The sequence below is a fragment of the Malaclemys terrapin genome, chromosome 4, assembly GCF_027887155.1.
Source record: "Malaclemys terrapin pileata isolate rMalTer1 chromosome 4, rMalTer1.hap1, whole genome shotgun sequence".
NCBI lineage: Eukaryota > Metazoa > Chordata > Testudines > Emydidae > Malaclemys > Malaclemys terrapin.
The window spans coordinates 88,948,566-88,961,177 of NC_071508.1; the positions used below are offsets into that span (position 1 = coordinate 88,948,566).

A 12,612-nucleotide genomic window follows, 5' to 3' on the forward strand; every position below is an offset into this window, starting at 1 on the left:
CTACACTTGCTCCCCCTTCCCTATTGCATTCTATTTTATATAGGTTCTGAGACTGCATCAAACACAAGCTGCTTGTCTTCACTTTAAAAGCCCTTCATTTTCTATGCCCGCCCCTACCAATCATCTCTCATTGCTGTTGAGCTGTTAGTGCTCACCTCTGATTGGCCCATCATCATGCCACTCTCCATTGCCCACTCAACTTTTCAAACAAGCACTTTTATGCTTTCTCCCATGCTGCCTCTCACGCTCTGGAGGGGCTTCCTGTAAACAGCCTCAAAGCTGCTTCATGATGGTCTTACAAACCCTCCTTTGCCAGGATGCCTGCAAAAAACTTGACAGTAGTTAGGCTGCTGATGTGCTGAGAGACCACAGCCTATCGTGCTGGCCATCGACCCAGTGTTTCCTTGTGCTCCTTTGTCTGGCTGTATGTGTGCATTATCTTTTGTCTTGTATTGTACTTAGATTGTAAGCTCTTTGGGGCAGCTGCTGTCTTTGTGTTGTGTGTTTGTACAGCACCTAGCCCAACGTGCAAGACTGGGGCTCCTAGGTGCTATGGTAATATTAATAAATCAAGGCTTTCTCCAGCCACAATTAAACCCACCATCTGCACTTACCTTTTTGCTGGCTGTGGCTACTGCTATCCCCGCCGCTTTCCCCTCCTATAGCTGGGCCCTACATTCTTCTATCTGCCTCCTCTATGCTTCAAAAGATCACTTTGCTCCTTCCCGCCCCCCCCGTAGAAACAGCAGTGGCTCCAGCTGCTCCCTCCCTGTTAAAGGACCAGCAGGATTGTTTGCTTTCTGTGTCCCTATACCCTCAAAAGAAAGCGTAACTCCATGTTTTTGTGGTGGGGTCCTTCCCAACAGCTTGCTATCTAATGCCAGTATATGGACATGGTCCTAGCAACAAGTGCAGTTTCCCAGTAAGTGAGGGGAAGAAGTTGGGCCTTGTCCAGGGGCAAACCATGGCTGGACAGCACTTAGCTGACATCTGTTGGGGCTTGGGACTACACTGATGTAGGAATCAAGCAGAAATTCTGAGAAGAGCCCCTCTAGGTTTACTGAAGTAAAGAACCTTACAGACACCCAGTTGTTCTCCTCATAGTTATAGACTCATTCTCTGCTGAAATGAAGCTGTTTGTTACCTTAGTGAAACATGTTACTATATGTGCCATGAGGTACTGAAAGCAGCATACAATCCTCTTATTAGTCACTTATCTCTGCCCTGAGTGAGATTTCTCTTTTAGCACTGAGCGCCTTAAGTCACAAAGGGAACATTGAAAAATGGCAGCCCCAAACCTAAAAGTTACAGGAATGACAAGGTGGGTATTACTCCGACTGAGTGCAGCTGCTGCAGTATTTCTCCTTGGCTGTTTTTCTTTCACTCCCTGCCTACAACCCCAGAACCATGGAGAAAAGTCCTGGCTGCACAAAATGCAATGACAAAACTCTGCTTAACATCAGTGGTTCTGCTATTATATTCATGACTATGAACTGTAGGCCCAATCCTGTAAAATGCTGAGTGCCCTCATCTCCTGCTGAAAGGGGGGCAGGATAGCTCAGTGGTTTTGAGCATTGGCCTGCTAAACCCAGGGTTGTGAGTTCAATCCTTGAGGGGACCATTTAGGGAACTGGGGTAAAAATCTGTTTGGGGATTGGTCCTGCTTTGAGCAGGGGGTTAGACTAGATGACCTCCTGAGGTCCCTTCCAACCCTGATATTTTATGAAAATTTATTTGTGCCCTAGGAATGAATCCAACATCAGTTTAAGCTTCCTGGCCTTTCATATTAGTTCATTGCTCCACATATAGGTCTTGCAAAGTAAGGACAATTGCAGTGGCTAGTTTGAATACCACTGTTTAAAGATTTACTAATGAAAATGAATTTTTAAAAACAAAACTTCATAACATGGCCCTTTGAGTAAATGGTGTTCTTGTTTAGCAGTGGCAGGTGCCATTTCAAGCTGAGTCCTGCAAACACTTGTGTATGTGCATCACTTCAAGCACGTGAGTAGTCAGATTGAAGTCAATGAGCCTACTCTCATGCCTAAAGTTAAGCACCCACATCAGTGTTTGCAGGATCCAGACTTATCTGCTAACAGCACAATTTACTTTCTCTAGATCGCCTTTTCCAGCCATAGATTTCAAAGCACTTCACCAAATTATTATCCTCACGTTACAGAGAGGTTAAGTGATGTTTTCAGGGTGTGGGCAAGTCAGTGAGAGGCAGAGTCTGACAGACCTCAGGTGTCCTGACTTTCTGTGTTCCAACCAGTAGACCACAGCTGTCCATACTATCTGTCACTGTTGTATCATCACTGTAGCTGTGAACAGTTGTGATGTTTTTCTGACAGCCACCCTCTAGGTACTACTGCTTCCCATTAAGAAATCCAGTCTGCCACTGTAGAACTGCTTTTCAGAGTAGAAATGGAAGAATTTAACACCCATTTGGAAGTATTAGAAATCAGGGTTCAAAGCCTCCCAAAGGAAATTTCTACAATTAAAAGACGACGGGGGGGGGGCCGGATGGGACTTATTTAACTCCAATAAAACTCTGATTTCTAAAGGAAGCTGAATTCTACAAGCCCAGCTTTGCAACAGCAGAGCTTTCGGATACATTTTTATTTATTCAACATGTAAACTACATTAATTAGTGACAATCTGTAATTCAATGCAGTGATCAAATGATTTATTACACTGGAGAGGATATTGTTACACCATATACTTGGATTTTTGTAAGGGAATTGTTCATATTGGTAGTGGTCATTTCAATGGACGGTAGAAGTGAGAAAACTAAATACACTTCATTGCTTAGTTGCAATAACTGATCTTGCTCTTTGGCAGCTGCCACATTGTTAACTTACATTAACTTCCTGTCACAGTGAATTGTTGATTTGCAAGGCTTGACTACAGTAATTTTCCCATTTTCTGGCATTGCTGGGATCTTTCAGCTGAAGTCTTTCCACTGTGAAGAACTTGAATAGTCCCAAAATGCAATTATGTGGCTTATGCTTGGTGACTAACAAAATAGACAAGTCAGGATAGTTTTCTGTAATAAGCAGAGATGTTTGGGGAAAGATCGTAATTTTTATATGCATATGCATGGTATGATTCCCTCTCATTCTGTAATAAAATCTCTGATTCTTTTGCTATTGCTGAAAAATGTGAAATGGATTGAAACGAATAATCTATTTGATTTTGGCAACAAGCAGGAAAGCAAGACCCCTCCCCTTACTTTAGTGTGTTTTTTTTTAAATGTAAAAAATACAATTGGCATTGCCCTGCTCTACCCAATAGTACCTTTCACAGGCAGCTGTTTTACATCTTCATTTCATTTAAAAACTGATGCTTTCAATCACTTTTAGCTCCACCTCCTGTAACTTTGTGCTAGTTACTCAACCTGCATTTCTTAAGCCCTTAGCAGTAGCACTTCGGCATCAATGGGTATGGCCCTGCACAAACTGATGAGCAAAGGTTAAGGACCTTTTGTGGAAAATTACCAACTATATATATTTCAGAGGTGGCCAAACCACGGCTTGCGAGCCACATGTGGCTCTTTTACAGTTTAAGTGCAGCTTCCTCCCCCCACCCCATTTTTCACCTACCAAACTGGGGGAACTCAGGGCTTCTGCCCTGTGGTGGGGCTAGGGGCTTCAGCCCTATGGGGCACACCTGCTGGGGCTAGGGCCTTCAGAAGGAGCAGGGCTGAAGCCCCGAACCTCAGCAAGGACCTCCTGTGGGGCTGAAGCCCCGAGAACCCCCTCCCCACAGGGCAGAAGACCCTAGCCCCACCACCCCACTGCAGGGCTAAAGCCCTGAGCCCCAATAGGTGTGCCTGCCTCTCGAACTTCCAAAGATTATTGTATGCGGTTCAGATGGTCAGTACGTTTGGCCATCCTTGATATATATTTTCTCCCATTTCAGTAATTTTTCATGAATTTTTTTTTTAATGAAAATTTTTCAAATCTAATTCTCCTACCTTACTTTCACTTTTTGTACTTGTTTAGAGAAAAAAAAAAAGTAAAACCGTGAGAGGAAAAGGGGATTTTTTCCTCCCATCAAAATGAAAATCCAGTCAATCCCTTTTAATCATTAGCAGCAGGCAAGAACAAATCTACTGCTACCAAAGGCCCAGATCCTGAAAGGTGTTTAGGTGCCTAACTCCCATTGAAATCAATGGGAATTAAGGCACCTAAGCATCTTTGAGGATCTGGGCCAAATTGCTTCTGACAGAGGCTTAACTCCAGATACTAGCACATTGCTACACTAGCTGGCGTTACAGTCATTAAAAGCACAGGTTGTCCGATTACACATTGAAAAGGGAAGATGTTCAATAGACAAAAATGAGATGCCAGCACAAACTCTAGCAGGCAGGCTCGAGGTAAGGGAACTACATGTAAAAGAGCCACAGCTAGTTCTCTGTATGGTCAGGTGGAAAACCCAAAAGCTTTCATGCTGTTAGTACACAGGCTAATCTCCCTTTCATAACAACTTGGGAACTGGTCAGTCTCCCAGGGCTTCAGCTGGGGCACTAGGGGATGCTGTAGCAGGCAGATGGGTGGTTTCTAGTTGTTGCAGGGCATGGCAGAGCTATGGATCAAGGAATAATATAAAAAAAAGCACAGAGTAGTTTTGAGACCATGGTCAGGGGAGGGATTGTCTTGTTTTCCAGACCACAGACAAAAGGCCCAATGCAGAAGTGACAAATCGGGGAGTGTCAATTACAAGTGAGTAAACTGGAGAAAATATAACTTGCAGTCCACGCAGACAGCAGAAGGGTGAGGTTATAGCAGGAAAAACACAAAACAGGAGGGTCAAACACAAATGTTCCTTTTCTTTCACATCCTCCTGCTAGATGCTTTTTTTCTTGTCCCAACCCTGCTCTTCCACCCCCTGGTTGTCTAAATTCCAGTAGTCTACAGTCACCATGTGCTAGATATACCTTATCTTGCCTCTGAGTTTGGCCCAAAGATTTCACAGTGTGGGGACATCTGAAAGTGAACAAATTTATAGTAACAGATAAACCTCCTACTGTGTCTAGCTCAAAATTGGAGAGGAAAAATCCATCCTTTATATTCAGAGGAACATGCACCTCTTTACAGGTAACTGACACAGTCAGCTCATTTGAAGTAAATAAGTCTGAGCAAAGAATAAAATCATCTATGTTTCCTCTTCCTGAAATCTGAGCTGCTTACTGTACACCCTGTTAAAGAATTATTTTCATTACTTGGGCAAACTGTCAGGCATATTTGCATGTCAATTCACGATTCTTATTTTAATCATTTTTTTTTTTTTTTTGGCCACATTTGCTAGAAAAGATGTAGAAGTTTCTTGATCCACTGTGAATCTGCCATCACTTTTCTGGCAAAAAAAATACTATCAAACACAGACTACTTTGTTCTGTAAGTCAAAACAGTCTGTTATCTTGCCACATCTCACACAGACTGAAATTAATAATCTTGCCAAGACAAGTGTTTACTGCAGCCACTGAAACATTACCATTATAGTGAACTGTGCAAGTTGGTGCAAAGGCCAAACTCCCACCTTGATTTACAAGACTTTACTGATTAGAGAGTCACAGTTTAATCTACAAAACCTATAAACTAGTATTTTGGAAATATACTGAAAAAGAATGGCATTTTTCATCTAACAGGGAAATAAGGTTTTGCTTTTAACCCTATGATGTTTCATTCCTCGATTCCAATAATAAGTGTTTTCCCTACCTCCCAAGTGAACTTCATTCAATTACTAGACCTCTTCTAGGTTGACATCGTGAAGCAACCTCCAGTTTGGGCTTTTCCAGAGCTCAGGAAAGGCTACCGATGCTTGGAGATGGACTTTTGCAAGAGTCACTCTATTTAGATGCTGTGGGAGTGTCTGCAAGAACAGCTTCTCTGGTAAGAGGTTGTGGGCTTAGATGCAAGCTTGGGGTAGGCACTGTCTTTTTGTTTGTACAGTGCCAGGCACAATGTGATTCTAGTCCATGACTAGGGCTCCTAGGTTGCTATGATAATGCAAATAAATAATAATAATAATAATAATAATGAACAAAAATGAGTTTATTTCAGGTCCTCCTTTTCCTAGTAAAAACTCATGTCTTCAAAATGGGTTTTCCACTTCCTGTCCTGGATGCTGCAGTGTTACCTGCTTAACACTCTGAAGCATTAAGCAGGCGAGACTCATTTTTCAGATTGTTTCCCCAGTTAAAAGTTTATGCTGCTGCAGAAATACAGAGCATTGTCCAGGTTCAAGGGAGAGGGCGTTGTTCAAAGCCATTTTCTTATGAAACACTAATGCCTCAAGCATAGAAATCTGGTAATCCCAGCTCCTGCTGGGCTCAGTTAATGCACACATTCTAGGCATATTTATCTCCTTTAAGTGCCTGATCCAACATCCATTTAAGTCAACATGAATCTTTCCATTGACTTCACTAGGAGATGAACAAGGCTCTCAACCAGCAGCTAGTGCTGAGCCGTCTAGGAACCCCTGGCTTTCTCATGAGGACTATATTCCAACATGAGAGCAGGATCTTAAATATGACTCTCATTTTGGAACAGGGAAAGGTCTAAAGAAAAAGTCTGACTAGGCTCTGTTCTTCCCACACCCGTGATACCTGATGCTGTCAGAACAGGGAGAGGGGAGGGCCTACAGTGGACAGCTTAGAACAGTGCTCTTTAACCTTTGTGGTATACAGTATTTTTTTCCCCTGGGAGGCTTTTGTAACCTGAGAATCTTTTTTCATTTTCTCCCTCTACCCAAGCACTCTCATTGGATGCTATAGCATAGGACAAAGCACAGTGCATTAAAACTGAGGCCTTGTCTATCTGGGCAAGTTGCACCAATATAACCTAAGGTGTGAATTTAAACCAAACTAGTTAAACTGATGCAAACCCCCACATAAACACTCTTATTCTGGTGTAAGACTGGTTTATTTCACATTAGTTTAAATGGATTAGGAACAGATTTAAATTAAACTGAAATAAGCCACTTAAACTGAAATAAGAGAGTCCACACAGGAATTTAAACTGGTTTGAAAAGTAGTGCTAGTTAAACCAGAGCAACTTTCCTGAGCAGCCGAGTCTCTTAGCTTTCCTGTTGCTACCTTATTTAGGGTTACCTGTTGCCCTCTTCTTTATTTTACTGATGCTCAGCTACAACATTTCCCCCGACATCAATCCCATTTAAGGTAAGCACAACAAAAGGGCTCTTGCTTTGCTGACCAGATCTCAGCACGGTCCCAACACCCCAGAGCACTAGAACTGTCAGTCGGGATTGGACTCCATGTCCCAATAGGCACTTGGATACCACCGCAATGCGTGTGCTAGAAATGCATAGACAGCACTTTGTCTTACATGGACTGAGGCAGTACATCTGTCAGTAGCAGGACAAAATTCTAACAAGTCAATGACACAGAGATTCTGAAGTGAAGACTTTATACAAGGAATGTCATGGATGGTTTCTCTTTGTAGATAAACATGGTAGTAAAGCTACATGCATGGAAGCCACACAGGGCATGGCCTTCAAATCAACAACACATATTGACTGTATTGTCCACCACCTATTCAAAAATAAACAGCTCAAAGTGCAGAGCTATGCTGTAAAATGTCTTTTCTAAGACCGGACTATTAACGACTCCTATCCCCCACTCCCTTCCAGGTGACTGTCAGCTTATGACAGCCTTTGATTACAAAATACAAGTCAGTCTCTGGCAACTTTAACCAGCAGGGAAGGTTTCCTACCACACATTCCATTTCAGCTTCAGCGTGAAGTCTGGGAACAGCTGCCTGGGGCAGTCACTTTGCAAACAGGTTCCTTCAGGGGCAAGAGCAAGAACTGTTAGTTAAAAGCCCAAAGCCAGCACACTTGTTCAGAAGGTCTAGTCTTTTATAGCAGTTAATTTAATAATATAGTCCTATCAGAGGGTGTCGATCATTGAGCTACACAAGGGCATGTTTAACAGGTAGGACTAAATCAGTTTCAGGGTATAGTGTCAAACTCCAGCCACTACAATTGGAGACAAGTCCCCTCCACGGGAGCATCCCTTGTCTACATAAGCCAAAAGTTCAGTTCATGATGGTCTCTTATTTCTTGTCATGAGAGCCAAAATCCACAGAAAAGGAGCGTATCAGTTGAGCGCAGTGGTTTGCTCATTGCTGATAAATTCAGTGGTTCAATGCAGACCTTTATGGAAGGGTGAAGTCCAGTGAGTGCCACTTGCTAAGAGCTGAGAAGAGATTCCTGTTTTCCAGCTGGATCTGTAGGTTTGGTTGGTTTGTTGTTGTTTTTATAAGAAAGATCACAGTCAAATCTGTGCCGTTTCTATGCAGCCGTCTGCAAGACCATTGGTGGCACCATGGATTTGGGGACCCTTTAAAACTTTAGTAAGCCTAGCAAACACTAGACTGCAGGTCATGCAATCTTCCAGAAAACAGGCACTTGCCTCGTTCTGGTCACAAGCCTCTTAGTTTCTGACAGACCTCATAAAGCAGCTAAAGTGCTCCAGAAAGAAATCCAAGCGCATGGGAACATGGTCAAGAAGAGTGAGACCCTGCAATCTTGTGCTGACATGGAAATGGCTTCCACCACAGATGCCTTAGCATTTTCCACATCATTTGTTTTCCTTTCAACAACTCTAGCTTGGTCTCTGCCATGGTGCTAGGTTCACCTCCACTCGCCTGCACTGCAGTCCCATGACCTGCCAGACTAGCATTTATGACCACAATTCAAATGGATTTTGCAAACCCTTTAGTGCCAGCACGTGGAGCTTCCAGAGGCAGGGCACTTCCCATTATCAGATGCAATTCATGCATCAACACTTGGGGAGCCTTGGACCCTCCTGGCAGCAAAGGGTCCAAACCTTTACAATAGGACCGTGTGATGAGCAAAATGCTTCAAGAGAAAAATTAGAAGGCACTGCAGTGGCTATGAATTCGACCCAATACAGCAGGGTCCAGCTGCATCTCTTATTTGAACTAGAAATATTCAAAACTTCACTAGCCACCGGCATCCTTAACATACTAAATTATATAGATATAGATGTTTAAACTGGAATAAAATACATTGGATTTGGGTTGCTCATTTACATGAGCTCCCCCTGCCCCAATCAGTTTACAATTAAAACCTGAAGGTCCAGTTTACTCACTTGAGCTCATGTCCCAGCATTCCAAGATGGGTAGAACATGAGAGCAGGCTGGAGATCAGAAACATGCACTCTGGCTGCAAAAAGTGAAAGGGAGACCAAATATTTTTTTCTAACCCTGAGAACCTAAGGAATCGTGAAGGACCCAGACAGGAAGCTGGGGTTAAAGATCACCGGGTTTCTTATTGCAGTTAAAACAGACTCGCACTGGATGATCCCATCCGCGGGAAGGGACTGCTCGGCGCTCGTTTGAACATTCATCACAGAATCCCTGGCCGCAGGCTCGACAGTGGTGTTTAGAGAGTTTGATGTTGAACTCCTTCTGGCAGTTGTGGCAGTGCAAGATTTCATGATCCGGCACCCAGTAAGCAGGTCTAGCAGCATCTTTCACGAGCCCTACAAAGGATTAGAAAGAACCACAGCGATTAGAATGTCTCCTGTTCTTTGCTAAGGAAAAGGAGGGGAAGGACGCAGGAACTACCAGCAATGCCTGTGCCTTTCCAAGGAGCTCATTACGGAAACTGTTAAGGTCGGCCCACAGAATACTTCATTCTAGCAGGTATCTGCTAGTAGTTCAGGCTATTCCAAATCTTTCATATTCTGCCCCTACACAATTCAATGGCATTGTTTTAATGGGGACCCTGCCACCACTACACCATTGTTTAATAAATAATAATAATAATAATTAGTTAGAGCTGGTTTGGTAGCCCTAGAGAATGAAATCCAATAGGCACAACATGCACTACAAGCTTCCCCTGCACATTCAACCCTGACCAAGTCAGGGGCCAGATAGCAGATCAATCTCCAAGTCTCTCTCAATCCTACACCTTTTTGCTAAGACTGCCACCCAGGATACCAATTTATAGCATGTGATGTGGATGCCTGTCTACTAGTAAGCAGACTGAGAACTTCAGGTCATTTCACATCAGGCACCAAATAGTGATCAGTGGCTTACAACACTTGGTCACTGCTGACCTTGGCTGGATTTGGACCAGTGACCTAAACATGAAAATTCCTGCATTAAATCTTATTCAGCCTGGCATAGCAAGTTAAGTAGATCTAATAGATCTCTGGGGGCCATACAGCTCACACAATGTCAAGAGCTTCTTGTAGTTCACACTGTGGAAGTAGGGCAGCTAGTATTCTTAACCCCTAGTCTTGGCTCATCAAGAGAACAGGGTGATCAAATCTCCCTGAATTACTGAAGTGATCCCACAAACAGAATATTATACCAAGAAAGGAAGAGATTCTGGGCTGTGAAAAAAGCACAGCCCACTTTACTAATTTTTTGCAGAAGGCCATCCAGGATAAGTGGAGGTGGACACCTCCTCCGGCCAGGACTCGTTCAGAGAACATTGGCTTTCTCTGCCTTATCTTCGGTTCAGCTGGGTGGCCAAAACAATGTAACCATCACTCTTACAGGTATGTGTACCAACATCTGGCAGCGTCATTCCTGCTTCCATTTTATTAAATAATAAAAGATCTGCCAGCCTGATTAAATTCCAGACAGAGCAATGGCGGGAAGGTCTGATCAGTGGTTAATGTAATTCATCACCCTCTATTGCTGTCTCCCTCCTATGGGGGGTTGGTTAGCAGAACAAACAGCAGTTCAGCTGTGGAACAACATTTAAACCCAGATATCTGCTGAGGCACCTGGGCTGGTACCCAGTACACTAACAACCAGCATACTGTCATTGTACTAACTTCAGCATTAAGGACCATCCTCCCAGTTACTGGATGTTTAAATTTCTTGGTCCTAATTTGCAGAAGTGCCGAGCACCCGTAGATCCCAATTATGTCAACTGGAGCTGCAGGCACTCAGAACTTCTAAAAACCTGATAGAATGTCTCGTAGTTTGGCCATGATTTTTTAAGCACAGCCTAGGAAACTCAGTCTGGCAGATCACTGCAATAACCCTACTGGCGTATCGGGAAGAAGTGATGCTCAGAACTCAAGGATCTGGGATGCTGCACTGCAGAGAGAATAGAAGTGAGAAGGCGTAAACTGGAAATAAAATGCTGAGGAAGTAGAGGAAATGTACGGAGAGAGCTTGGTGGGGCCCACGGCCCTGCAGGAGAAGAAGTCAGAAGGGAGATCCTCAACCCACATTGGCACCCTGGAATAAGAAGGGTCAGTGTGCCATGCCAGCTCATTTCAAGCACTGAAGTTTAACAAACAGCTCTGACATACGCAACCAAAATGTTGTTAGAAAAACAATTGGAAGCAAAGAGCACCCACCTAGTGGGATGTCTATGGCAGTCACCACAGCTCCAAGAGTGTTCTGCACTGCCTCACCGACCTTCCTGGCGATCAGCGTCCCACCTTCCTCCTCTGTCTGTGACTCGGGCACATCTGCATGATAGAGTTATGGTTCAAAACCCAAGGCACAAGTCTCAGTTAATCTGTATTATTAGAGAAACTAATGTTAAACCAAGGTAACTTGGTTGGTTAGGTGCAGCACCTGTAGCGTAGGCTTGGGGCTCTCTGGCATCCCAGTGTAGCCAAACACCATTCAGCCTTTATTTCACACCCACCGTGCCTTCCCTGGGGAAATTTGTATGACCTTCACTGTTACACTTTTCCTCCACCCACATGGACAAGACACCATCTGCTCTAAGACCAGTGCAAAGGGATGCTATCTCCCCACCAGCAGAAGATGTTGCCTTCTGGGATATTGGGATAAAGTCCAATTTAGAAATAATTCCTCCAAGAGATCAGACTTTTCAGTAATTTCTTGTGAATGGTATTTGCAGTAAAAAGGGTCTCTCAGAGTTCATCAGCTTTCCCCACCAGAAGCATTCACAAACATGACTTCAAATCCTTCTCTGAGGTGGTGTGTACCCCAAAGAATGGCACCATCTACACCCATTACAATGGCATCAGTTGGCAGGTTGGATCAATTTATGGGCCAACTTCCCTATCTGCCCTGGAATGGGGCTTTCGATAGAAAATCAGTGGTAAGATTTCAGACACAATGGTTATGGTTAATGGTGACAGGAAGGTGGAGAATTTCCTTCCATTCCCAGAACTAGCACAGTCAGGTCAGGATTACCTAACCGGATGCCCCTGCTGTCATGGCAGTTGTCACACACTCTCACTGGCGCTGGTCCCCAGCCCCGCTCAGGGACGGGGCGGGTCTTGGAAGAGCAGCCATCGCAGAAGCCCTCCCCGCAGGCCCGGCAGTGATGTTTAGTATCATTATCTTTAAAGGACGTGCCACACTTGTTGCAATTCTGAATAAGACAAACCAGAAAGAGAAACTATTAGTTTGATTTTCCTAATTATCTCCAGTACAAAAAGGGTCCGAGAGCTAGATCACATGATGTCAGGGACAGTGGCACCCATGAAAGTGACTGGATCCTGCACAAGTGGGGAAAGTATTGTAAGTCTCATAGTTAACTGATCTGTACTTCCACTGCAGAGACTTTTTGATGTCTTTCACTGAAGTGTCTCGGGCATAGACGCCACTTGGTGTG

At 43.8% G+C, this 12,612-nt stretch overlaps 1 protein-coding gene across 1 annotated transcript in view; it reads right to left on the reverse strand.

Annotated features, from left to right (window-relative positions):
- Positions 1–6,038: 6,038 nt before the first annotated feature.
- The window catches only part of ZFYVE1 (zinc finger FYVE-type containing 1), a 33,425-nt gene continuing 26,851 nt past the window's right edge, over positions 6,039–12,612 (reverse strand). The window contains exons 10-12 of the mRNA XM_054026814.1: positions 12,189–12,369; positions 11,375–11,488; positions 6,039–9,532 (exon numbers count right to left, since the gene is read on the reverse strand). Coding sequence (XP_053882789.1) covers positions 9,300–9,532; positions 11,375–11,488; positions 12,189–12,369 — 528 coding nt within the window. The 3' untranslated portion in view covers positions 6,039–9,299. The remainder of the gene's footprint in view (positions 9,533–11,374; positions 11,489–12,188; positions 12,370–12,612) is intronic.